The sequence below is a fragment of the Opisthocomus hoazin genome, chromosome 4 (genome assembly GCF_030867145.1).
Source record: "Opisthocomus hoazin isolate bOpiHoa1 chromosome 4, bOpiHoa1.hap1, whole genome shotgun sequence".
Taxonomy (NCBI): domain Eukaryota; kingdom Metazoa; phylum Chordata; class Aves; order Opisthocomiformes; family Opisthocomidae; genus Opisthocomus; species Opisthocomus hoazin.
Window position 1 is genome coordinate 2,663,152 of NC_134417.1, and position 24,827 is coordinate 2,687,978.

Below are 24,827 nucleotides of genomic sequence, written 5' to 3' on the forward strand. Positions count from 1 at the left end.
AGGATGTCACCAAAGACGGCAGGAAACACCCACAATAAGCAACACAAGTCAATCTTTATTGAAAACTGAAGTATTAATACATAACAATTCTTGTTACAATAAACGTGCTTTTAAGAATTTAAATCTGAGCTCATCTACTCATTGAATTGCATAAAAAATAAAAAAGTATGAATTTTCACAATTGAACTGGCTCAGAATGGAATCTCCACTCTTTGTGTTGATGCGATAGTTCAATGCAGGAGTGAGTGATGCCTTAAAACTTATCCTGGAAGACAACATTGACCTAAACTTAAAAAAAAGTACCAATACAACTGTTCGTAAGACAGTTTTTAAAAAAGTCATAAAAAGGAAACCTGTGTCTATTTCATAACAAACATGGAGAACTATTACTGGGGCCTCTTGTACTTCCATTGCATGCACTCACTTTTTCAAATCTTCGACAGGAGGGCAGCCAATAATAGCGTTACAATTAAGAAAAAAAACCCACTAACAAATCCATTCTACTTAAAACAAGTCTGTACAGCAGCCAGCTAAAAAAGCGCTCCCAGTTCGCCTGCTAAGTGCCCAAAAGTCACAACAGTTTAGAAAAAGTCATGTTCGCTTTCTTGATGTTGAAACTTCAGAGCCCACACGTTGTTCAGGATATATTTTACATCACAAATGGACCCTTACTACCCGTGGAATTCAGATGTTTCAGTGTTCTAATTCAACCCACACACGAAAAGGTTTCCTTTCCCCAGATAAGCACTGTTCCTCTTCCCTCTCTTCTGTCCACCAAACACGCCTTGCTCTCTCTCGACACCCCCAACCAGAGGTGCAGCCAGCCTGCTCCTTCAGAGGAGATCTCGGAATGAGCCTGAGCCTTGGCGAGGCTCGATGCACGCAACTACCCTAACTCTGCTGCAGTAGCTCTTCTTAATTGGCACTCCGCCTCGTCAGATCTGAGGGGCTCTGCAGGAAGCTCAGAGTCGATAAAATACAGGATTAGAAAGCTGACACTTTTGAACGAGAGCATTCTGAATGAGCTTCAATCTTTCTGTCTTTTGACCAGGTGTTCACAAACACCTCGACACGAGGGGGTCAGTGGCTTGCTCGCGACCCCCCGCACGTGCTGGGCCAGCCAGTGACGCCCGCTGGAGAAGCTGGAGGTGGATCGTGCCTACTCCCTACTGACTACTGCACGAACCACAGCCTGGGCAACTGCGAACTGCCGCTCAACCACCACGGCACCTGCCCTCTCTCCGCAAGTTCCAGCTGAAGCATCGCTACTGCTCACGTTCCTAAGATGGCAGGTTTCACACGCGTGGTGTTTACTGCTCTCTGGTACGAGTTTAAGCCTAGAGCCAAGTGGCAGCATCGGATCGCTGTGCTTACCCATTCAAGCAAATGTTTGTTCTAAACCCAAATGACTGGTGTATAACACTGTGCTTCAGCACCGGGGAGGGATTCCAAGTCAATTCTGACGGCCTCTTGCTCAGATAGCTTCAGTGGCCTCCTGCCCACGTAGCAGGGAGGCCAGAATGCTCCAGGAAGAGTAGTCAATGTTGAGTACCCTGGTATACAACTCTGTACCATGAACTATTCTCAGACAACACTAAGACATGGTGGTACTTACGGGTGGGTGGTGGTGGCGGTTTGGTTTCTTTTCAGTGAATGAAGCAGTGTAAGAAAGGACTTCAGCTAAAGTAACAGATTTTTTTCATCTACCACTGCCTCTAAGCATTTAACTTGCATAGGACACTCAAAAAGAAGCTTTCTTGAACAGCATTCCTGTACGTCTCCTAGAAACTTCAAACAGCAGATGGTTACAACAAGCGTAAGCAACATCTAGTAGTAGGTTCTCTGTCTTCCTTCCTAGTGTTTCGTTAACAGCCACCACACCACTGACTAGGGCTGCACGGTTTTGGTGCCAATTATTAGCCATTTTTCTTTTGCTGCTGCTACATTTAAAAGACATTTTCATCAGTTGTTACTGACATAGGGAATACCTCAGTTTTTAAAAAATACTTTTATCTAAACTCAACACCTGAAATTTGAATTAAAAAAAAAAATCTTTCTTGGACTTCTCTTTGTTATTGCTGCAACGGTTATTTTCAGTTCCAGGTTTAAAGTAGTATTTTTTTTTTAATCATATAAAGCTGCCATAAAAGTTTGTTGTTTGTTTTTTTGGTTTTTTTTGTTGTTTTTTTTAAAGAGAAGCTTGATCTGAAATGCCTCTAATGCACTAGCTCCAGTCATCTGCTGAGGAGCTCTAGTGCAAACACATACTGCGTATTTATTTATAAAGGAATTCTAAATAGGGAATGTTATATAAAAAGCAGGAGAGAATGTTTCGTAAGACCCTCACTGTGTAAACGCCTATTTAATGATGTACAGTTTCCCCCGCCACAGTTTTATATCCATGCTTTCTACTATTTGCAACAAAATACCATTAAGATAGTTATATATACACATATTCCCCCCGTCCCCCTGCACTGTGCTTTTGGTTACTTTCCATATTCACTAGCGGAGACACGCTCCACCCTCCCAGTCGATTCCAATCTATCGGAACTGGAAGGTGTAGTACCTTCTAAAAAAGGTACAGTTTCCCCCTCGTGGATGAATCCCATAATGCAACTTAGAAAAGAAAGTGCTCAAGTCAGTGAGACTGCCTAAATGTTATGCAATGTTATACAGAGACCAGTTCCAAGGCAACGCTGAGCAAATCTACAGCAAGTTCTATCCAGTCCTTAACTATTTCTCTATTGCAGCACTCATGAAAGTCCTCTCCTATGATTTTCAAAGCTTTAGTTTATTGGGTGACGAGACAGGAGACAGCAAAGCTTTTGGCTTGTTCTTTACAGCTTCTCCCCAGTATAGCACTGTTTCATACCTCAGCTCTCTGTTAAAATCACGCTAAGACCACAAAACGTCACTCCCTACTAGCTACAACGGACAAATGGCCTGTGTTACTGTTCACGGTGCTCTCTGGCACACCCGACTAACCAAAGCTGCAAAGCCACTACACAAACTTCAAACTTGAAGCAGTACAGATTCAAATAAGTTTGTCTGGGGTAATTTTCTGCTCCACATAAAAACAAAGGAAATCCCTAAGCTGCAGTAAGTGCTCATGAGTAAGGTTTGAAGTACTTTGTTATGTTCAAGGCATTAGAAATAAGGGGGCCGTCCACTGACAGTGGTTCATGCAACATAAACCTAAACTTTATTAAACAAAAAAAAAAGGGGGGGGGGGGGGGAAGTACAAAACATGGAGAGTGCTTACTGTAAAAAAAGGTACTGAAGGCTGTAACCACCAGCGGGTTATGAAGGTACGTCAGCCTCCCGCCAGGGCAGAGTACTGGAATGGCAGCATTGTATCAGCACTGATGCGACCCTGAAGCAGCTGCCAAGTCTGTACAGGAGCAGAACACCCCCAAACAAAGCCTAACTAGATACACAACTTTAAAAAAATTACTTCTAAATGGAAGTTAACCTAGAAGAACAATACAGCCTGATACACCTCTGTGTAAACCCTTAAAAGGGAACAACATCTTATAACCATTTACTGCATAATTTATTGCAGGCAGAACATATCCAAAAACAGAAAATTGCATCTTTCTGGAATCATAACTCAAGCAGGTTTAAGAAAAACCTCGATTTTATGTGCAATATTCAAATTTAAAAATTTAAAATCTCCCCCATAACAATTTCGGTATACTAATGGGTTCTAAGGGTAGCCCTTTATCCCCACAGCGTTTGCTTTGAGGTACGTCTTAAAAATTGAAGTTGCAAGAAAGAATATCAGAAATGACTCATTGCAATGAAATGCTGATCTGCAGTCAGTCTTCTTTTACGCGCTTCCAACTGCAATTTAGGAGGTGAAAGAATACTAAGGAAACACATCAAAAAGCTGTAACCAACAAATGGCTCCTACTTCAATTACAACTATTCTCAGGAAAAAAAACAAACGAACAAAAAAAAAAGAAGAGCTATTTGAAACCTATATTCTGGCAGCCCCACTACAGCGTATCCATAGTCCATACTGCAAGTAGCTAATAAGGAAATTGTGTTCAAATGGTTTGTTCCCCTTTAACATACTCATCAGGCACACAAGCTTTCCTCAGAATAACGTGCAGCTGAACTCCTCCTGTTTGTCACAGAAAGCCCTAGCGTTTCTTCAATTTCAGGAAAGCAAGCTGGATCGACTGCACATACGTTTTCCACTGACTACAACATTCTGTAGGAAAACCAGCACGGATTTCCTGAACTGAGAACTAGAAGAAAGTGTTTCTCTATCGCTTTGTGTGGCAGTCTCGCTTCGACGCACCTTGGATCAGATGAAAGACAGCACTGGATATGTATCTCCCCAGGACACGCAACTCACTACGCAGGTGGTGTCACCTCCTCCTATTCCCAGGAGCCAGCTTTGCCTCAAGGAAGTTTGCTCTTATTTACTGGCACACACGGCATTACCTTTCTCATTTCATTCTCAACCCTAAGAACATCTGTATAACACTGAATCCATGTAATGAAAATGAAAAGGTATGAAGTAAACTAATTGTGTGCGGGATTTCTACAGCTTGTCTGACTAATTTTCCAGTCGCTCCAATTTAGTAGTTGAATTTGAAAAGAATACATCACTTAAATAAAAATATGCCCCCTTTAAACTGGCAACTCCATCAACCCGAAAAAGGCTGAAGCACTTCTCTAATGTATGTTACGGTATTCTGTAAAGAAACTCACTTTCATGATTCTACCTCTTAAGACCCTGCATACGTTACAACAGTGCATTAGTGATACAAGTTGTAAAATACTTCTCGGTTCCTTTGGGTTTGCATATGATGGTTTTTGCATCAGTCACTGCAGGTAGATTGAGCAAGCTTTGTTTTTTGTGTTTTAACATGCATTCAACTAGATATGGATCAGAATAAATTTATACTCCCTTTTTATCATTATAATTAGCTAAAAAATTGCAAGACAGTCCACAAAACAGGATTTGCTTTAAGACTAACTGCTGGAGTTCCAAGATGTAAGATATGCAGCACTGGAAAATCTTCAGTGATCAGGAATTAGTAGTGTTTAGCCAAGTGTTGAAAGCGTTCAGAAGAAAAGTCCTGGTTGGAGGCATGAGGGCTTCAGCACCAACTTTTAAACCTCAATTTCTTGATTGCATATCTCCCATCTTCAAACCTACGTTAAGAGGGGGGAAAAAAGTAGGAAATCTCAGTTGTGTGAAATGCTATTTGAGCGTGGCAGAACATTCTGACATTGCAATCACCTCATCGACACGCACACACCACAGATGTCACGTATTAGATAATGCTACCCCAGCACTTGTCCAGTCAACTGAAATCTACAGGCTCCTAGGTGAGAAATTCACTGCTACACTGATTTTCTCCTGCCATGTCCGTCCCAGCTTTCTGTCATCGCTAGCAGTTTTGTCATAAGTAGAAGGTTCATTATGAAAAAGGTGTTTTACGCCAAATTATCAGCAGTCGTCAGTTCAGTCACAGCAAAACTCTCACTTTTCATACTCCTGTAATATGACACTCCTGGATGAAATATTATACGTGAAACATATCTGCAGACTGACACACAGCACCACAGCAGAACGAGAAACGGCTGTTGCGTTACTAACTCCAAGGGAATACAGTCACCTGTCATCCCAGAACTCTGGACTCCTAACTGCTGAAGCAGAAATCCAGGCAAAGTTAAAACAAAGTTAACTTTGTCATAAAGTAAATGGACTAAAAGCAAAAATGTCTAGTTCAGCTGGTCTGACAAGTCCTAATTTCAAAGGAAGCTGTTCTCAATTTATGCTAAAAAAACAGAAACAGAAGCGATGATCCCAGAAACATTAGGCTTTGTGTCAGTTTGACACACATTATGCCCCCAAAATCCATCCCACCTTACAGCAGATTTCAAAACTAAACTCCTTTTCTTGAAACCCATCATCTAAATTTTGGTCCACACTAGAAATAATTTTTCCACGCTGACTGCAAGAGGTACGAACTGAAACTTACCCGAATCAAAGAGTGAATATATGAAATTAACTCAAGGTTGTGTATTTGTTTCAGCAGCTTGTGAGACAGATTCACCGTCAGAGCAAGGCAAAACCCTTACCCTGCCAACATATTTGGCCAACCAAAAATAAGACCACAAAGTTACACACGCTGCTTCATTCAGCAATCACAGTACTGCCGATTTCAACAATTACCAAAGAATCCAAAATACTGAATACATTTAGTCCCAGATGTATTTTAGTCAGGCAAACTTCAGGCTCGTTCTTTCATATTCAACAATCACAAACTATGAAAATGATTCATGCTTTCTGAAGATACAGACGCCCGAAGCAGCCCCGCTAGGCTTCTCTCCTTTGCGGGGAGCCGCTATTACATAAGCCATAATTTTTGTGCATTCTTACTCAATGAGAGTACTGTAGAAGTACCCCAGACTGCTTACCTTCTGACAATGTTCCCCGAAAGAACCTGCAATGCTGTCATTTATAAGAAAGATTAACCGCTTTCAACCTAAATCGGCAACTTACACTGACTGCCAGGATGATCACCACTGCGGGGGCACATAACTATAGGTTGGCGTTCCTGGAGCCCGGTACGTGGGCATAGTAACGGGATGAGGGGCTACTGGAGTTGGGGAATGAGTTGTCAACAAAGTACCTAGGATGAAGAAAACATTTTTTTCAGTAAGCACAAATTCTAGTACAGAGGAAAAAAAAAAAGGAGGGGAGAGGGGGGCCAGGAGAAAAAGGAGTTAACTTTAGAAACAATTACTGCTTGCTCATCTTCGATGTAAAATTACCAGTATCGTTGTCCACTCCAGCCCCAATCTTCCTTCAAACATCGACGCAAGAGGATCATTTTGATGTTTAGTCCAATGCACACAAAGATACTCACTACTCAAAAATAGCTCTAGCAGAAACCCTGCAACGTAAGTGCTGTTCACTGCAAAACTTTTTCCCGCAGCAGGCTTCACATGCCCTCAGAATAACTGATGGTATAGATAGCTGCACTGAGAAATCAGAATAAATTCGTTCTTGTTTGCATGACTACAGATAGGTTTTTTACAGACTAAGGGGCTTCAGCAACAGGCTGAGATAGCAGGATCTCAACAGTCTCACTCTACAGCACTTTGTAGAAACAGTAACCGACACCTGGGACAAGCCTGCCCCTGTACGAAACCCCAATGTTAGCTCAGTTTGTGACACGTAACTTCTCTAGTTCTGAGACTCCTCAAATTAAATGATAAATCTGACAAGATAAAAACCAGAATCTGAAGACAAGCTCATGACTCTCGTTTTCTTAGATTACTGAATTGAGCGTCCTTTGAACAAATGTGGACATCTCTTTGCGAGTCAACACCCGCTGAGTAACAAAGCGTGACACCCCGCCTCGGCAAACACTCACAGATGAGTCTGCATTATTTGTTAAACCATGTTTTCTCCGAAACACTACAACTAAGAGAGCGTGGCATTAGGAAGCAGACATTCCTAAGCATTGCCTACGACACAGAAGACCTGCAGGGAGTGCAAACACATAAAACCCTACATCTCAACATACAACGGTCCACGATACGAGGGGTGGGCTGGTAATGCTGCATTTTCCTCAGCCTCAAGAGGCTGCTGTTTTCAACCAGGCATAGAGAAACGTACCGAGAAGAGCAAGTCAGACTCTTGACACTGGTAAGATGAGGAGCAAAGGAGGCAAGTGAAATTCCATACACACAGAAAGAAAAACTATTTTACCACAATACTAAAACCTGAAAAGGATTTGGTATCTCCATCCTTAGAGATGATCAAAACATCACTGAACAAGTGTGCAACCTGATCTAGCTGGACCCACTTTGAAGACGCTGGACTAGATGACCTACAGAAGTCCCTTCTAATCTCAACAATTTTCTCCTTCTGCCAAGTGCACCTCTGGCATCACACATCTGTGAGGCAGCTGTGTTCTGCCTCGGACTGGAGGGAGAGCTTCATCAAGAAAACACAGAATCACAGAATGGTAGGGGTTGGAAGGGACCTCTGTGGATCATCTACTCCAAAGCCCTGCCGAAGCAGCGTCACCCAGAGCAGGCTGCACAGCACCGCGTCCAGGTGGGTCTGGAATATCTCCAGAGAAGGAGACTCCACAGCCTCCCTGGGCAGCCTGGGCCAGGGCTCCGTCACCCTCAGAGGGAAGAAGTTCTTCCTCGGGTTCAGCTGGAGGTTCCTCTGCTTCAGTTTGTGCCCGTTGCCCCTTGTCCTGTCACTGGGCACCACTGAACAGAGTCTGGCCCCATCCTCCTGACCCCCACCCTGCAGATATTTAGAGGCATTTCTAAGGTCCCCTCTCAGCCTTCTCTTCCTCAGGCTAAACAAGCCCAGCTCCCTCAGCCTCTCCTCGTAGGACAGATGCTCCAGTCCCTTCATCATCCTCGTAGCGTACACAGAGGCTGGCAGCTCACGTACCTGCTGACATTGCCATAGTCGTCCCAGCCACCATCCCCATCGTCACACCGTTTCCTCTCGGCGGTGGGATCGGAGCCGGATACATGGTCGCTGGCATGCCGTTCGGCTGCACAACCGTGGTGTGGTGAATTACGTGGGGTGGTGCTGCATATAAAGGCTGTGTGTAGTAAGTGCCTTGCTGTTGGAGGAAAAAAAGTACATTAAGTAATGACGGTACATCTGGTGCGGAAGATAAACGTCTTCTTCTATGGATGTATCACAAAATAAAAGCATAATTCTAAAGATGCAGTGTCTTTATAGAGCAGAAGCCAAAACACTCATTTCAGCTATTCCAGTTGCACTGCACTAGCAACCTTTTTAACATTTAGCCCCTTTTTAAGGCATTCAGGGTAATGATCAAAAGCAGGGACCTTTGCAGAACTCCAGTGCCGACTGAACCTTCAACAATAAGGGCTATTCGTCACTCATTCCCTTTGTTTTGTATCTTCTCATCTATTAATCCATGGCAGAACTTCTCTCATTCTTTCACAGCTTTTTATTCAGCTGCATTTGGTTTATGAACCAAAGGTTTTTGACAGATTCGAATACACTAAGCAGATGAGATAAACCTTGTTACACGCTTATTAATTCCTTTCAGCTACTGCATACACACCAGGCAATTTTCCTCTGTGCAAAAAGAGGGCCTGCTTTTCTCCAAAATACCACGTTTACTGAAGTATCTTAATTCTATCCTAACAGTTTTCAACAGTTTTCCTAGCATGAGACTTGGTAGCTCCCTGAATCACAACGGAGGCTTCCTAAAAAAAAAAATTAATGCAAGTTTACGACAATTTCTGACGAAATCAGGAGGTGGTAGTTATAGCATCCAGCACACATTTTTAAAATCACTCAGTCCAGTGTCTCTTCAAAGACTGAACACATTACCAGTAAGTGCAGAGTAACTGTCACGCAAGAGAGAATGTAAAAGTGCACACACACACTCTAAATTACTGTATTAAGAATTCTCACGGGAGGCAGCTGAAAATTCTCCCCGTCCACAAAGAAGTAGATGTGATGTAAAGCTAAAGCTCAAGCAGACATTACAAGCTAAACGAAACACTACCCGAACAGACAGTTTTTTGGTCTCGTTCCTTTACCTGTGCATACGGATTCTGCTGTGGATAGGCACTTCGAACTGGGTACACAGCAGTCTGATAGGGATTCGGCGATGAAGAATACGGTGGCACTGCACCACTAGTGGGTGAGCAAGATACTTTGTATGGGGTGCCTGGTGTGTAACCTGAAACAAAGGTAAATCTGCATTAAACACAAGAAAAACAACTGTCAATACACTGCGTTCTAAAGTCAGGGGTAACAGTTTTCCTAATTTCCAGAGTCCTTAACCTTCATGTGAGGACTTAGGAGGCTAGTCTCACTATCCAAGCACAAGTTCTAGCGCGCACGTAACACTGATGACAGCCTGAAAATTACATCTGACTGCGTCAGCTAAGCATGAGAAGGTGACTGTGTTTTTGCACAATTTGCTTTTCAAATCTATGGATACAGGATAAAAAAGTGGATTTGGATTTTCATAGTAGTATCATTAAATACTTGGATTCTGCATATTAGGCAACATTCCCACATAGGAGGATTTGGCACGTGTTAGTATCAGCCCAGTTCTCAATGCACCCCAAATTGTACCAGCAAAACACAGTAACAGTTAACTAACCCTCAGTTACCTTCTGTAGAAGATGATACAGCAAAAGAATAACAATTTCAAAAGTCACAATCACGTAAAGAGCTCAAGATGGATCTTCAGAGAACAGAGAGGCATCATCTGCAACCTCTACTTCAACTTACATTTATTCGTATTTGTTTTCTGGCATTTTCTGAACCGGCCAAAATAAATATGAAAGGCCATACCTCTAAAACAGAAGCACTGTAGCGTTCATTGCAAATCAGACCTTGAAGGCACCTTAACATCTTTAAATCTCCTTTTTGTGTATTACATACATAGACATACCCTCAACCATCACTTAAGAATTGTTTCTATACATTACAGTAAGACTTCAGACGTCATCAGAAAGAATTTTGCATTCCTATTACAAGGCCCCCACAATCAGCCTGCCTTGTAATGTTGGGAACTGTTCAACTTTCACAGGGATAAGCAGCAACTGCTGGCTCAGACCCTGCCTAAAGACAGTTCTTCCGTAGCTTCTCCAGCCCTCAGACAAAGTCCCAGGACAACAGAACAAGGGCTTGAGGAGGCACGGAGGAGATCTCTGAAAAGCACCACTGCCGCTCCTTAAAAGTGAACCACGTGGTTATTCAAAAACCCAGAAACTTAAGAAAGCTGCCTGTAAAAAGGTACCCTTTCTGAACAGCAGTGGCACAGCACATGTGCGTGATGTGAATTTACTTAAGGTTTGAGTCTACACACAAGCAGTTACATCAGAAAAATTAAAAAAAAACCCTACAAAAATCTCAGCTGTTAAGACAATGGACTTCAAGTTGTCATTGCCTGAATTAGAAGATCTGGACATTTTGAACTTCAGTTCATAGCTTACAGAGTAGGTAAAAATTAAAGCTATTCTTAGCTCTGAAATGAAAGCTTATTTTCTACTCAACAGCAATAAAGACTTGAATAGTATTAGCTTTAAAAAAAGTTACAGACATTTGAAGATGGTATACGACTTCTATACGTCTTCACTCCTTTTTCACACAAGAGTGCAAAATTTCTTCCTCTAACTTTGTTAAATAGCATGAGATGTGTTCCCAAATCAATCAGTGCAAACTAATCTTACAACACGATCAAGTCTAAGTAGTCAAGAATCTTCCCCAGAAACCATAACCTTCTATTACAACATAGCTGACACAGAGGAAAAAAACCCAGTCAACAGGATAAAAACATCAGTCTTGTGATTTGGTAAATTGATTGCATGCAGCTCGTCTTCACCTTCCTGCAGCAGGATTTGCAAACTACAACCAGTAACAAGACTGGAACTACCTTTCAGCTGTCTGATCCCAGGATCCAAACCTCCAGGCACCCACTCCTCAGCACAGCTGCTGCAATCTCGATGATACACACAACGGAGCAGGGAGGCAGAGACGCATCACTAAGGCAATCTCGGCCGAGGAACTGAACAGCCTATTAGTAACACAAGTCGATAATAAAAGCCCACACAGGGTTTTGGTTCCCATGCTATACCCCTGGTGGGAACTGCTCTCCCTTGAACATCACTCTTTCTTAAGCAATCCAGCGGATATCCAAGCTGGTACCCCTAGACAGGATGGTGGAGGCAATACCCTATCCAAAGGGCAGATTTTTTTTTAATTACTGTGACTTGTAATATCCATCCGTTTCCTCACGTTAAATTCAAGACCGAAGACAAGCCAAAATCATTTCTGCACTCGCTATGCCTCTAAGCAGCAAAGCAAACAGAGACACAGGCTGTACCACCCAGAATACTCCACGGTTCCAAGGACAGCTACGCAGCTACACACTCTTAACAGGTGCTGCAGGCAAACACCGTAGATGACTTACTCTCTCTTGCCTCAGTAATTGCTGCCACGCCCTTTGTAAGAGTCTCCTGGTAGTTACTGAAACGCCACACGTTACAGACATCGAACCGCAATACTGCAAGCGGGCTTCCACAGCGCAAGCTTCCCAATTTCAAGCAGCGTCCTTCCCTGTCCCTGTAAGTTACCCAGGGGCACTCGGACAAACCTGATGATGTGCCACGTGTATCTCCGAAAAACGGGCATAATACACACAAGGGAAAGAGCTCCCGAGGACGGCCCAGGTCTCCATTAGCAAAGCAACGTAAGGAATTCCTTAGTATGCAAACTACCCGCAGGGAGAACACTCTTCTATCACGTCCATGTTCCCGGTTTAAGAGGAAATTAAATGCTCCCAGTTTCTGTTTTGTTTCAAGCATCAGCCCATCCAAATCATCTTCTACTAGTGAAAGCAGAACTACATGAAAGCAACTTAGGGGAGTGCTTTGGTTCCCCTTGTGTCTATTTTTCCATCTCCCTTTTCCCAGGCTCATCACATTCCCTTTCTCTGAAATGACAAGCGTGCAAGCGCAGTTACCTAAATCTTCCCCCAGTACCCACTACAGACAGACCAGTTTTACCCAGCAGCTGCACTTTCCAGAGAATTAGTTCCAGGACAATTTTACAGGCAGAAAGAAGGCAGCAAGCTGAACTTGGAACAATATGATTTAAGAAAATGATGAAAAAGAATAATTTTGAAGACAACAGACAGAAAAATAAGAAACAGGAATCTGGAAACAATCAGTAAGATGCAAAGCAAGCAGAGTCAAAGGAAGCAGTGCAGGGCAACACGATGCAATCCTCAAGTATCAGCCTGAAATATAGGAATGACAGCTAAAACCTCACCTTTTCCCTTCTCTGAAGGTGAAAGCAGTACAACTCAAGCCAAGATTTACTCAATTTATCAGATGATTCCTTATGAGTCATATTCAAAGTAACACAAAACTCATCCCACAGCATAAGTGTTCCTGTAAGCCCCTGCAGCTTTTCCTCGTTCTCGGTTCTCACAACTTCCAAGCTTCGGGTCACTGCTTTGACACACCTCTTGCACATACCTGTCTGGAAGGTAGGATTTGCTCCGGGATACATGTTAGGGGAATAGGCAGGAGCAGCCGCTGCATAGCCCATTGGGAAGCCAGCTACAAGAAAGAATATGTCAAAGTTATTTTCTAGACTGACTGCACAGTCTAACCAGACTTTACTCTCAAAGATTCATGCTGTACATCTTTTAATTGAGATAATCTAACAGATGGCCTTTAATCACACCTCTTCAACTAAAACACCAGGCTCCTCTTCTCCCAAGCCACCTGAAGCGGAATGCTAGATCAAGGCAACAGCCAAGGAGTCAAAGTGCCAGTCCCCCTTGCATCCCTGCCTCAGCCATTTCAAAGTTGGCCAAGTAACTCTTAAGTTAGTTCAACAAAAAAGTTTTGTGCAACTGTCTGACCCTCCTCCCTCCCGCCCTGAATTTCAAGCCCTGATGTACATAAAATATTTATCTGAAGGGAGTTTTTCACAGACATAAACCCCTAGAAATCAGAGCGACTCTGACTCTCCAGATCAGAGATATCCCAATTGGGGAGTACAAAGCAACCTTGGGTAGTCCACAATGCTTGCTGCATTTATACAGATTTGTTATCACACTCAGAAGCTCACCAGTTTCAGGCATGTACTACGACAGTGAGCAGTAACAAGCGAGTCGCTGTGGCAGTGGCAAAACGCTGGGCAAACACTTCTACAGCAGAATACAAGCACCGCCACGGCTGAACTAACCTTGCGATGCACTGGCCTCCAACACCAGGCAAAAACCAGCATGACCAGAAGCTACAGTTACTTGAAAGATATGAAGTTTGTTTAGATTGTAATAACTGACATTTCTGAATTAATCATAGCTATTGATTTTTCCAGGAACTTCTTCACGTTATTCCAAACTGTAAAACTGAGTAATGTCTGTGTTTAGAAGACAGAGTTACTACCACATTTTGTTACCAACATACAAAGATTGCAACTTCTCCAGATAAAAGGCACTTACTGTTTGCATCTTCACTGTCAGGCTTAAAGCTGCTAGTTTTAAACTGCTATTCAAGTTTGCAATTACTCGCAACAATAAAGATTCCTTAGCTCAGGACTATATATGCTAGCCTAGTTTTGTAAAGCACTCTGTAAACTTATCAAGTGACTCACACTTGGCACTACTATTAGGCGGTCAGCATGGGTAAGACTAAGAGAAGCATTAGGCTTAAAAATCAAAGGTAAAAATCACACATCCAATTCATAACACCTTTACAGAATGTAAATAGCTCTTAAGTTTTCAAACTCACACGCTGCTAGTAAAAAGCTTTAGTACAGCTTTACACCTTAGACTGACAACACATCTGCAACGCCATTTGTGCTATATACATTTTCACTCCTCTACTCCTCCTTCACAGGTTTAGCTCCACAGTGGAGCACTGAGCTGCTCAAGAAACAAGTCAGTTTGTGAAAAATATAACTACTACAAGCAGCAGTTTTAACTTCTACACAGAACTTTCACCCGCGTCAGAACATTTGGATGCTGATTCCTTGCTACTGCAAGCCCATCCAGCCCATCCAACAACCTGAAATAGTTGTAGTAGAATATAAACAGCTATTAAATATGCAACAGCTTTAGAAACAGAGTGCCTTTAAATAATACATTCCACCTAGTGATACATTCATTAGTTTCTATCGCCATGCAACCCCTGTAAATTCAATGATTCTGAAGGGAGAATCTGTAGCTTTTAAGTTAGGAGAGGCAAAAGATGGAGACTTAGCCATGCAACAGTTTTTTAAAAAATCCTAAAATGCAAGTCTACTCTTCATTTCAGACAATGTGTTTCGCCTTTCCCCCACAATCTTGAAGCCCGAACCAGGCAGCCCAGCAAACGATCTGTAACAGTGTACCACTGTAGACCTTACTGACCGAGCTGAATTTAAGGGTCGCAGCTGTGTAAACTGACTGGCTGCTGCAAGGAAGAATTTTGAGTGATCAACTCGTAGCATGACACTTAAGGCATTTCCATAACAATTCTACTTCAATTCCATATATTATAGTTATGCTAATTTACAACCAAGTGAAGACTGGCAAATACATAGTACTTACATAATTCAATATGTAGTCTACTATGTGTAACAGTAGAATACAAGATCAGAAGTTGTAATGTTGTTTCAACTGCTATTTATGAATCTACAATAGTATATCTTCCTATGTAAATTAAGGTACCATTTAGATTAGTATAAACAAGAGCATCAACGCAATGTGTAAATAGTTGTAAGTACAAATGAACCCCTGGTTAATACAAATCTGTGTTTAGAAAATAAACAGAGATAAAAATACAAGGTTATATTTAAATAATTCATAATAATTTTATCTAAAGCAAAAGAAAGCCTTGAAAAAGCAATCTATTACAAACGCAGAAATAATTGTACTGTAACTGATTACTAATTAGTGAACCACTGCTGCTTGTCTTATTATAAAATTACTGTAGTCCATACAACTAAAAGAGTCGCAGAGAATAAAACCATCCCGCGGGACTTACGGTTACACTGCATCAGCTCTACAATTTATTACTGCACCATTTCAGTCACTCAACAGACTTAAAAACATTGCAAGGAAGTTTGTGTTTTCCCCTTATAAATACTGTAGAAATCAAGAAAGGTACACTAGTTTGAGGCCAAAAATTAAAAGTATCTGAAAAGCAAGAATAAAAATTAAAATGTTTTTGAGACAATCAAGTTAACAGTAAAGAAAATTCATTTAAGCACCAGGACATAGAAGAAGGAACAGCGAGAAGTGGAGCAGGAAAACAGGAACTCCAGTACACTGCCTAAGCTGAAACCCAGATTTAAAAACTGTAAATACCAGTAGGAAAATACAGTACAGTTACAAAGAATATAAACAGTAACGGTGCAGAACGATCTCTAGCTCCCAACGCAGATACCAACTACATCACCGACCAGCGTCCCTGTAAAAGCTACAGAAGTTTAACTGGTTATGATACATAAAGTCTGAGCTGAAAGACCCTCCAGCTTCTCCCAGGATGGAATAATTCCCTTACCCCACAGGCAGCAGAAAAGAAAAAAAAAAAAAAAGAGAAGACTGCATCAAGGAATACTGCTTGGAACACCTCGGAGGGGCACACAGCTCTTCCCTTCAGCCTTCCGGGAAAGTTCTGTCCAAATCACACTATTGCCTCACCCAGCTTCTGAACTATGGGGACATCAGAAATGAAGCCTGCTCACACACACGTCAGGAGATGAGGGGAAAAAACCCTGGTGAGAAATCTGAAGCCAAATGAGAAACAGAGAAAGCAAGAAATACATTTATTTTCTGATTTAAAGACCTTTTTTGGCCGTTCTCTTGGTCCTGCCTTTGGTACTCTACTTCGGGCAGTCATAAAACAGATAGCATGAACAAGACCTAGAGGATAGAAAGGTTAACAGCACCAGCCAGCTAGCAGCAGAAATAGACCGACTCCTCTTCTTGCAGGGTGTAATTATTAGAGCTCCTAAAATAAGCTGCTTTGGAAGAGATGCTGAAGTTAGAAATATAACAGAACAACTAACACGACTCTCGAAATGTCACTTTTTAAATTTAACCCATCCCCCTAAATCTTGAAATGGATTACCACGTTCTTAAGTGACTATTTCTTCCTGGTTACAAACACAGATCAGTGTAACTGAAACTCATTAAAAACCAGAGTTACTTACCTGGATAACCAATTCCTTTGGCATTTGCATAGGGAACCCCAGAAGATCCAGGGCTATACACAGGATTCATGATTTCAGTAACTGAATCGGGGAAAACAAAAAAAAAGAGAAAACAGTATTTACTGAAGTACCGGGAAAGCTCGAAATCTAGCAACAAAAATGGAACTGGAAATGGGGGAAAGCATATCGGAAATAAAAGTAATGGAGGAAAAAGCAGCAATTCCACTACTCACCAACATTAAAACTGTAGCTACAAGCGAGACAGCGTCCCTGCAGAAATAAGCTGCAAAGTATCAGAGCTCTCAATCGGCTAGAGAATCTCTCGGGAATGAAACCTCCCCTGTTGTGGAGCATGCTTTCAAAATCCTTCCATCCCTCGGAGCTCCCCCACGGCACGCAAACCCATAACCCACGGCAGGAGTTCACCCGTGCTGGACTTCTCCCCCCATACCATCTATTACCTCCCGAGCACTTGGGATCTTTCCACCACCTACCAGTCTTGGTTTCTTCCTGTTTCTTTCCTGAAGCATCTAGCCAAGGGATGCAAATACTTACAGTCTATTCCTACCGGCATTTCAAGCCGGTGCTTACAGTCCTTTACAGCACTAGATTCATCCACCGCCAACAGCCCGAGCATTACAGAAGCAAGTGGCATCAGACTCCCTGTACTGGACAGCTAACTCACATTTATTTATCTGCTCACTTGCTGCCAAGTTCTTCAGGGTCTATCACAAGCTGACAGTTGGGTCCAGTCACTCCCGAATTAAGTATTCACACACCAAAAAGGCACCTACAGCTAGCATCACTAGCAGGAATAAACTCAAATCCCCAGTTTTAAAAAGGATCTCGTATGTAAACACCAAGGAAAATAAAATGGCACTGGAGACGCTTCTCAAATTTTTCTAATCTGCCTGTGTACTCCTAGGAATACAAACCACTGCAGCACAGCTCATAAGCAAGCCCGCCACGTGCCTCTTACGACAGTACTGCTCTCAACCACTTTTCTAGTATTTTTTAAACACAACCCATATTTTAGCCCCAGTATCTTCAATCATCTGATTTTCTGCACATATTTACAGATTTACCACTTCTCTTCCTGCAAGTGCCCATTTCTCCCTACAAACAGCCTCCGAAGGCAAGACGGGAGGGCACCCTACGGAACCAGACTTTTAACTGCTAATATCTGCTGCTTGGGTCACTTGCTCGTCCACATCTTGAGATGCTGTCTGACTGCGTTCACCAGTTTAACACAGTTTAATAGAATTTTGTAAATGAAGTTTATGAAGTGAGAGTCATAATTATGCATGCACTACTTTAGTTACAGAATCCATTATGGCAGGAATCTCGAGTTCAGTTTATCAGTACAGCTGCGCTGACAAACCTATGTTAAGCGACTGTATAAAGCCTAAGTAGTTTGCTTTTTAAACACAACAAACAGCTGTGCCAAGAGTTTTAGCAGCACCGGCTACACACCAGAAGCAAGAGAAACATTTGTGCAAAATTAGGAAATCGGAAAGTAAATGCTGTCAGAAAGTTTACCATCAGGTTTCACAAAACACTCAAACTCGCTGTAAGAGAATTACACGATTCAACAGTTTCTTGGACTTTTCTTGGACTTCCCCCCCACACCAGCACTTAGCAATAATGCTACCTTAAATAGAATTGCTTGTATTTTTTCCAGCTTCATATTTGATTCCATACGTAAGCCTATGGGACCTGACGAGATGCATCCCAGCATCCTGAGGGAAGTGGCTGATGGAGTTGCCAAGCCACTCTCCACGCTATTTGGAAAGCCATGGCAGTCTGGTGAAGTCCCTGGCGACTGGAAGAAGGGAAACATTGCACCCATATTTTAAAAGGGTGGAAAGGAGGAGCCTGGGAGCTACCGATCCATCAGCCTCACCTCTGTTGTCTGGACAGACCGTGGAACACACCCTCCTAGAAGCTCTGCTAAGGCACATGGAGGAGAGGGAGGTGATTCAAGACAGCCAGCATGGCTTCACCAAGGGCAAGTCCTGCCTGACCAACCTAGTGGCCTTCTGTGACGAAGTGACTGCATCCGTGGACAAGGAAGAGCTACAGATGTCACCTATCCAGACTTCTGTTAAGGCCTTTGACACAGCCCCTGACAACATCCTTCCCTCTTACATTGGAGAGATACAGGTTTGATGGGTGGACTGTTTGGTGGATGAGGAATTGCTTGGACGGTCACAGCCAGAGGGTAGTGGTCAACAGCTCAACATCCAGATGGAGACTGGTGACAAGTGGTGTCCCTCAGGGGTCTGTATTGGGACCAGTACTGTTTAATATCTTCATCAATGACACAGACAGGAAGATCAAGTGCACCCTCAGCAAGTTTGCAGATGATGCCAAGCGGAGTGGTGCGGTTGACAGCTGAGGGATGGCATGTCATCCACAGGGACCTGGACAAGCGGGCCTGTGTGAACCTCATGAGGTTTAACAAGGCCAAGTGCAGGGTCCCACACCTGGGTCGGGGCAACCCCCGCTATCAGCACAGGCTGGAGAGGCTTGGGGGTGCTGGGGGATGAAAAGCTGGACATGAGCTACTGATGTGCACTGGCAGCCCAGAAGGCCAACCGTGCCCTGGGCTGCATCCCCAGCAGCGTGGGCACAGGGTGAGGGAGGGGATTCTGCCCCTCTGCCCTGCTCTGCTGAGACCCCCCCAGCAGTTCTGTGTCCAGCTCTGGAGCCCCCAGCACAGGACAGAGCTGGAGCTGCTGGAGCGGGGCCAGAGGAGGCCCCAGCAATGATCCAAGGGCTGGAACCCCTCTGCAGGGAGGAAAGGCTGGGAGAGCTGGGGCTGCTCAGCCTGGGGAAGAGAAGGCTGCGGGGAGACCTTACTGCAGCCTTCCAGTGCTTGAAGGGGGCTCCTAAGAAAGATGGGGACAGGCTTTTTTAGCAGGGTCTGTTGCAGTAGTACAAGGGTTTATCAGTTTTAAACTAAAAGAGGGCAGACTCAGACCAGATATAAGGAGGGCAGTTTTTACATTGAGGGTGGTGAGGCCCTGGCAGAGGTTGCCCAGAGAGGTGGTCGATGCCCCATCCCTGGAAACATTCAAGGCCAGGTTGGACGGGGCTCTGAGCAACCTGATCCAGCTGAAGATGTCCCCACTCACTGCAGGTGGGCTGGGCCAGATGGCCTCTAAAGGTCCCTTCCAACCCAAACTATTCTGTGATTCTATCTATCAAGACAACGTAATCCATTAAGAATGAGTAAAAAAATCAAACCACCTGCCATTTACATTGCTTAGTATGAAGAAAGTTCCCCAGAGCAGCATCTTTTAATCACCTGACCAACATTGGAAAAGCAGTTTGACACAAAACTCTTTGGAAACGTTCTACAGCAAACTAGCCGTCTTCAAGTATGAAGCATTGTTTCCCTCTGAAGCCCCACGGAGATTTAGCAGCATTAACTCTGCTGTGCCATAACCAACAGGCACATTTTTCTGGACTAGTATTTCACTGTAGCAAGACTGTTCCTTTTTCCCATATTTTCTTCTTTGTATCCTCTTTTCTAAATAAGGATTTTCATTTACTTGAAAACTTTCAGTCTGTTCCCTCAGTATTTCCCTGCCTTTCCTTCTCATTGGCATCTCTGCTCCCATTTCAACGCTATTTTGTCAGGTTTTATCTCTAAACTTACAAAACCCGTGAGAGATTCAAGTTTCACTTTGGCCTTCACATTTCCAAGCTGTGGGTTAAAAGCCTTCAGGGATCGGATCTACCCTTCCACTCAAACACAAACAGCACCCTCCCACACCTCCACATCCCTACAAACACGCCGCTCCTCCTTGCGGTCTCCGCAGCAGTTAGGAGGAAAGCAGACCCTGCAACCCTCTCACCATTCTGAATGGCAATGAGAAGCAAGGCAGAGGACTGGAAAACCAGCAAGAGCATTCTGTGAACATCTGGGTAAAATACATAAGAAAAACACCAACTATTAGAAGTACTAGTAGTCATTGACTGCAGCAGAATGTAAGGACATAGATTCTGAGGGATGACTTAAGCAGAAGCTATACAAAGCTGAAAAGGTACAGAAAATTAACAGAAAAGGTCAGAGGACTTATCAGACTCGATCGCAAAGGAAGCACAGGTTGAGAGAGAGGAATTCCATTTCAGCAAGGCAAAAAAACCCTATGGCACTGGGAGCCTGCAAGGTGCCTCTAACTGGAAACAATGTCAACTTCCACTTCACACGCATCCATACTTCAAACTTCGTGTGTGTCCACATACAATAACCCAACTTTGGTTGACAGGTATGGACTTTCACCACTCCTGCTTCCACACTCCAGTCTTCACCACGGAAACACAAGTAGAGACCCACCAGCCTGCGACAAGCGCTTACAGTTTTCACAACGCAGACAAAACTTCAGATCACTTCTAATTAAAAATAATTATTTTCAGGTTTTCTCTGAAGGACCCAACATGTGTAAGTATAATTATATAGTACTACCCAGCGGCTGCAGTCATCCCACTCTTCCCGTACTTTTACTGGGAAGGGCATCTGTTATATTGAAACACGGCACCTTGCAGTCCACTTCCCCGTAACGCCTAAAGTCCACATCAAACGCTTGGGAAACAATTACAAAGTGAACCCAAAGAATCGTGGCTTTCAACGTTTTTGTTGGCATCCCCTCCAAAGCATTCTCATGTTAATGTATATGTAAATAAGTGTCTGCTGTGCATCATCTGTATATAAAAGGCACAGAGTCAATGGTATATAAATTACAGTCAACTAATTGTCTCAGCTGAAACGAAAGCAATCACACTAATGAAAGATGCTCCGATTAAAGACTACACAAGCATGCCTGGGAAGCTCAAATGCTTCGCCCTCGGTTCTCGCCAAAGCCAAACAATCAAACTCAGTTTTGATCAAGCCTGTTAAATCTCACCTTGGGACAGACACCAGGACAGTCGTCCTGCCCTTAAACCCACGTTTTGGGAAGCTGAGCACAAAGGCCAACCGCTGCTCACGCTGAAGCTCTAGCACTCCGAATTAGATATGCTTCTGCACGTAGCTTTTCCTCCTACACTCAGAATGAGCACGTTTCTAGGAAATTCTGCTTTTAAAAATCGTTTCACAGAGATAGATGCAAAAACCCCACAGATCAATGCAAATACTGCAAAAGAAACTGCACACGTCTTCGTAACAAACATATTTTCTAACTATTTATTTTCAAAGTAGTGCAGAAACGCTATCAGAACAAGGTCTAACGAAGGCCACTCTGTGCTCATTCCATGACAACTCTATCACAAGAGCTGGGGAAGAACCTCTCTTAAGTAAGCACCTGGCCTAGAGCACACTACTGTGATCCACTAATGCTTTTGTTCTTGGAAGTTAGACAGACTCAGACTAAGTCATTATGGTATTTAACATCTCTCCATCTTGGAATACTTGCAGAATGCTGTTTGCTATGAAACCGCACAAACGACCCAGTTTCCACTTACACACGATTCCTTAACAATGTTAATCACCATCTCAGTAAAGTTCTACATTTTACCCATGCGATTTCCACTCAAAGCTTAACAGAAGTCACATGCAATTCCTAAAAGTCTGGTAGTTTGTAATGTGAATAAAAGTAATTACTTTGTTACTGCTAAGTAACAAAGAAAACAGTTCAGGACACTTCTGCTCTTCGAATAACTGACAATTATTACAGTCTCAGTTGCATCACATTCTGTTAAAACCTCAGCCACCAACACGAGCCCTTCGATGCAAATCCTAGGCCAAACAGCAGATACTTCTGTCACAGTTACTCTAACAAAGGGGGGCTCGTATCAGCAGGCATTCAAGACTTCATAAAGTCTAAGACTTCCCACGCTGCACTGGTACTTGCAGGTAGCGCGTACCTCATTTCTTCCATTCATCCCAGCCCTCAAAAACGGTCACTGAATTTCACCAGGACACGAGTACTACGCCTGTCCCAAACAGCGCACGAGTTTACGGCAGTCCATGACCGCAGCCAGCTGGAATCCGTGCTCACGCAGAACTGTCGTGCAAGCAACCCCGCTCCCCACTCGGCGACAGCTCTGGCACTCTGACCCCTCAGCAAGCTACAGCAGCTAGGTCGGCTGGCAGAACTCTGGGTTTGCCAGAGTTTTTTGGGCAGAGGGCTGCTGTGTTTTCTTCCTCGGAGCTGGAGACAGCAGAGACTCCTCACCAAATGGCTAAGCACCAGTTCCAGCGCAAGGAACGGAGCAGGACTGGACAGTGGCAGTACAGACCGAGGCTGCAGAACCACAGCCTGGAAAAGGACAACTAACCACTCTGCCCAAAGTTCACATCGAAGTAAAATGCAAAGCTGGAAACATCATTCACATGCAAGTCTTCCTCCCCTGCTCGAGTTACAAGATGTTCTTGTCATAAAAGAGAAAGAACAAGACACCTGCAATCACCCTGCTATGATTTGCGTGCGTGCAATCTTTTTTTCCAGGACTACAAAAAAAAAAAGAGCAGTTCAGACTTTTTAATCCTTTGTAATGGATCCAATACTCATTGTAAGCCTATTCTACCTGTGGTTTGTTGTTATGTGGGTTTTTTTGTTGAACAACAGATTTGAAATACACGTAAACACCAATACTACTGGTACCGGGTATCAGTAAGGACAGAGAAAATGTGATTATATATTAGAGACTCAACAGAATTAGCTGTAGATGTCATTCACAAAAAGAAAGCCTACACCATAAATTTAATACTAAGACCCTGCTCGTGAACCAAATTCATTGTACGTTAGCGACATTGCTTTGTTCTTTAAAAAAAACAAAAACCCCAGAACATTACCAAAAACCTTTTTTCTTCAAAAAAACCCACTACCTGTGGACAGATTACACAAACGGCCCAGCATTTCTTGAAGCCTACAATTTCTGTTGTTGCTGCTGCACGGGGGGATAAAAATTGTCAGCTCAAATCCTCGCATCTCCAGCGTAACTTTGAGACCGTGTACATTCCTACTTCAAGGAAGCGCAACCGTGCAGCAAAACTGTCAGCTCCTCACTGTAAGGATCCCAGAAGCCTGCCTATCGCCAAATTTAGGGAAGTTAATCAACTGTGAGACACAGAAAAAAGAATCAAGTTGGAGGGGTAAAACTACGAAGGAATCACATTCACAACTTTCTGGTTAAATCCTGAAGCTCTGCTTCTTGGCAAATTTTTATCCCACGAAACATTTTTACCACAAACTTCGTTTTCAGCTTACTCCACCTTCCTTTCTGAAGTAAGACGAACCTGTCACAGGTTCCAAATCGTGACAGAGTCCCCAAAAGCCCCTCAATTCCTCCTCCTTTTCAAACCTGAGAGTTAAAGTGCCTAACTACTCCCCAGAAAGCCCAGGCTGTGAAGCGTGCGGGAGCTCCGCGACACGAACAACCGCAATAATCGCGACACCAACAATCGCCCATCTTACAGCCAAGCCCCGTGAGGGCAGCCAGAGAGCCCAGCCGAACCAGGCAAGGCGCAGGCGACCGCCGCGGGTTTAGGAACGAGCGGCCTCCCTCTCCGCTCCCGCCGAGCGCCGCGGGCCGCCCCTCGCTCGCCCCCGGCTTCTGTCGCCCCTCCGAGCGCCGATGGCACCGGCCAGGGCCGAGGGGCCCTCGCAGCGCGCCGGGAGGGAGGTAACGGGGCAGCGGCAACCGGAGCGAGCCACCGGCGCGGAGGCCGCCGCCCGGAGCCGGCCCGCCCCGCAGAGGTAACCCGAGCTCCCGGGGACGGGACGCAGGGCCCGGCCTGGCCCGCCGCCCGCCTCCGGCACCTGCTCGGGAGAACCCCCCGCCCCGCCGCCGCAGGAGGGCCCGCCCGGAAGGCCGAGCGGCGCAGGCCGCGGCCGAGCCCGCCGCTCCCTCACGCCAGGGCCCGGCGGGAGGGAAGGGGGGGGGGGGGGGGCGAGCGGCTCCGGAAGCCGGCGCCACCCGCGGCCGTGGCGGGCCCGGCCGCCGCGCACTCACCGGGCTGCGGCGCTCGGTGCTGGCGGCCCGGCCGTCGCTGCCTGTCTCGCTGCGGGCGGGCGGGCGGGCGCGGGTGCGGGAGGCGGCGCGGGGGGAACAGCGGCCGCCGGGCGACTCCGGCTCCTTCCGCGCCCGGCCGCACCGAACAACTGCG

At 44.4% G+C, this 24,827-nt stretch overlaps 1 protein-coding gene across 1 annotated transcript; it reads right to left on the minus strand.

Moving 5' to 3' along the window:
• Positions 1-34: 34 nt before the first annotated feature.
• FAM168B (family with sequence similarity 168 member B) lies at positions 35-24,822 on the minus strand. The gene is made up of 7 exons (XM_075417578.1): positions 24,674-24,822; positions 16,712-16,792; positions 13,039-13,122; positions 9,583-9,725; positions 8,447-8,624; positions 6,527-6,656; positions 35-5,169 (listed from the first exon to the last, which is right to left on the minus strand). Exons 2-6 carry the CDS (start codon positions 16,779-16,781, stop codon positions 6,544-6,546), a joined length of 588 nt encoding a protein of 195 aa, XP_075273693.1. The 5' UTR covers positions 16,782-16,792; positions 24,674-24,822; the 3' UTR covers positions 35-5,169; positions 6,527-6,543.
• Positions 24,823-24,827: the final 5 nt, after the last annotated feature.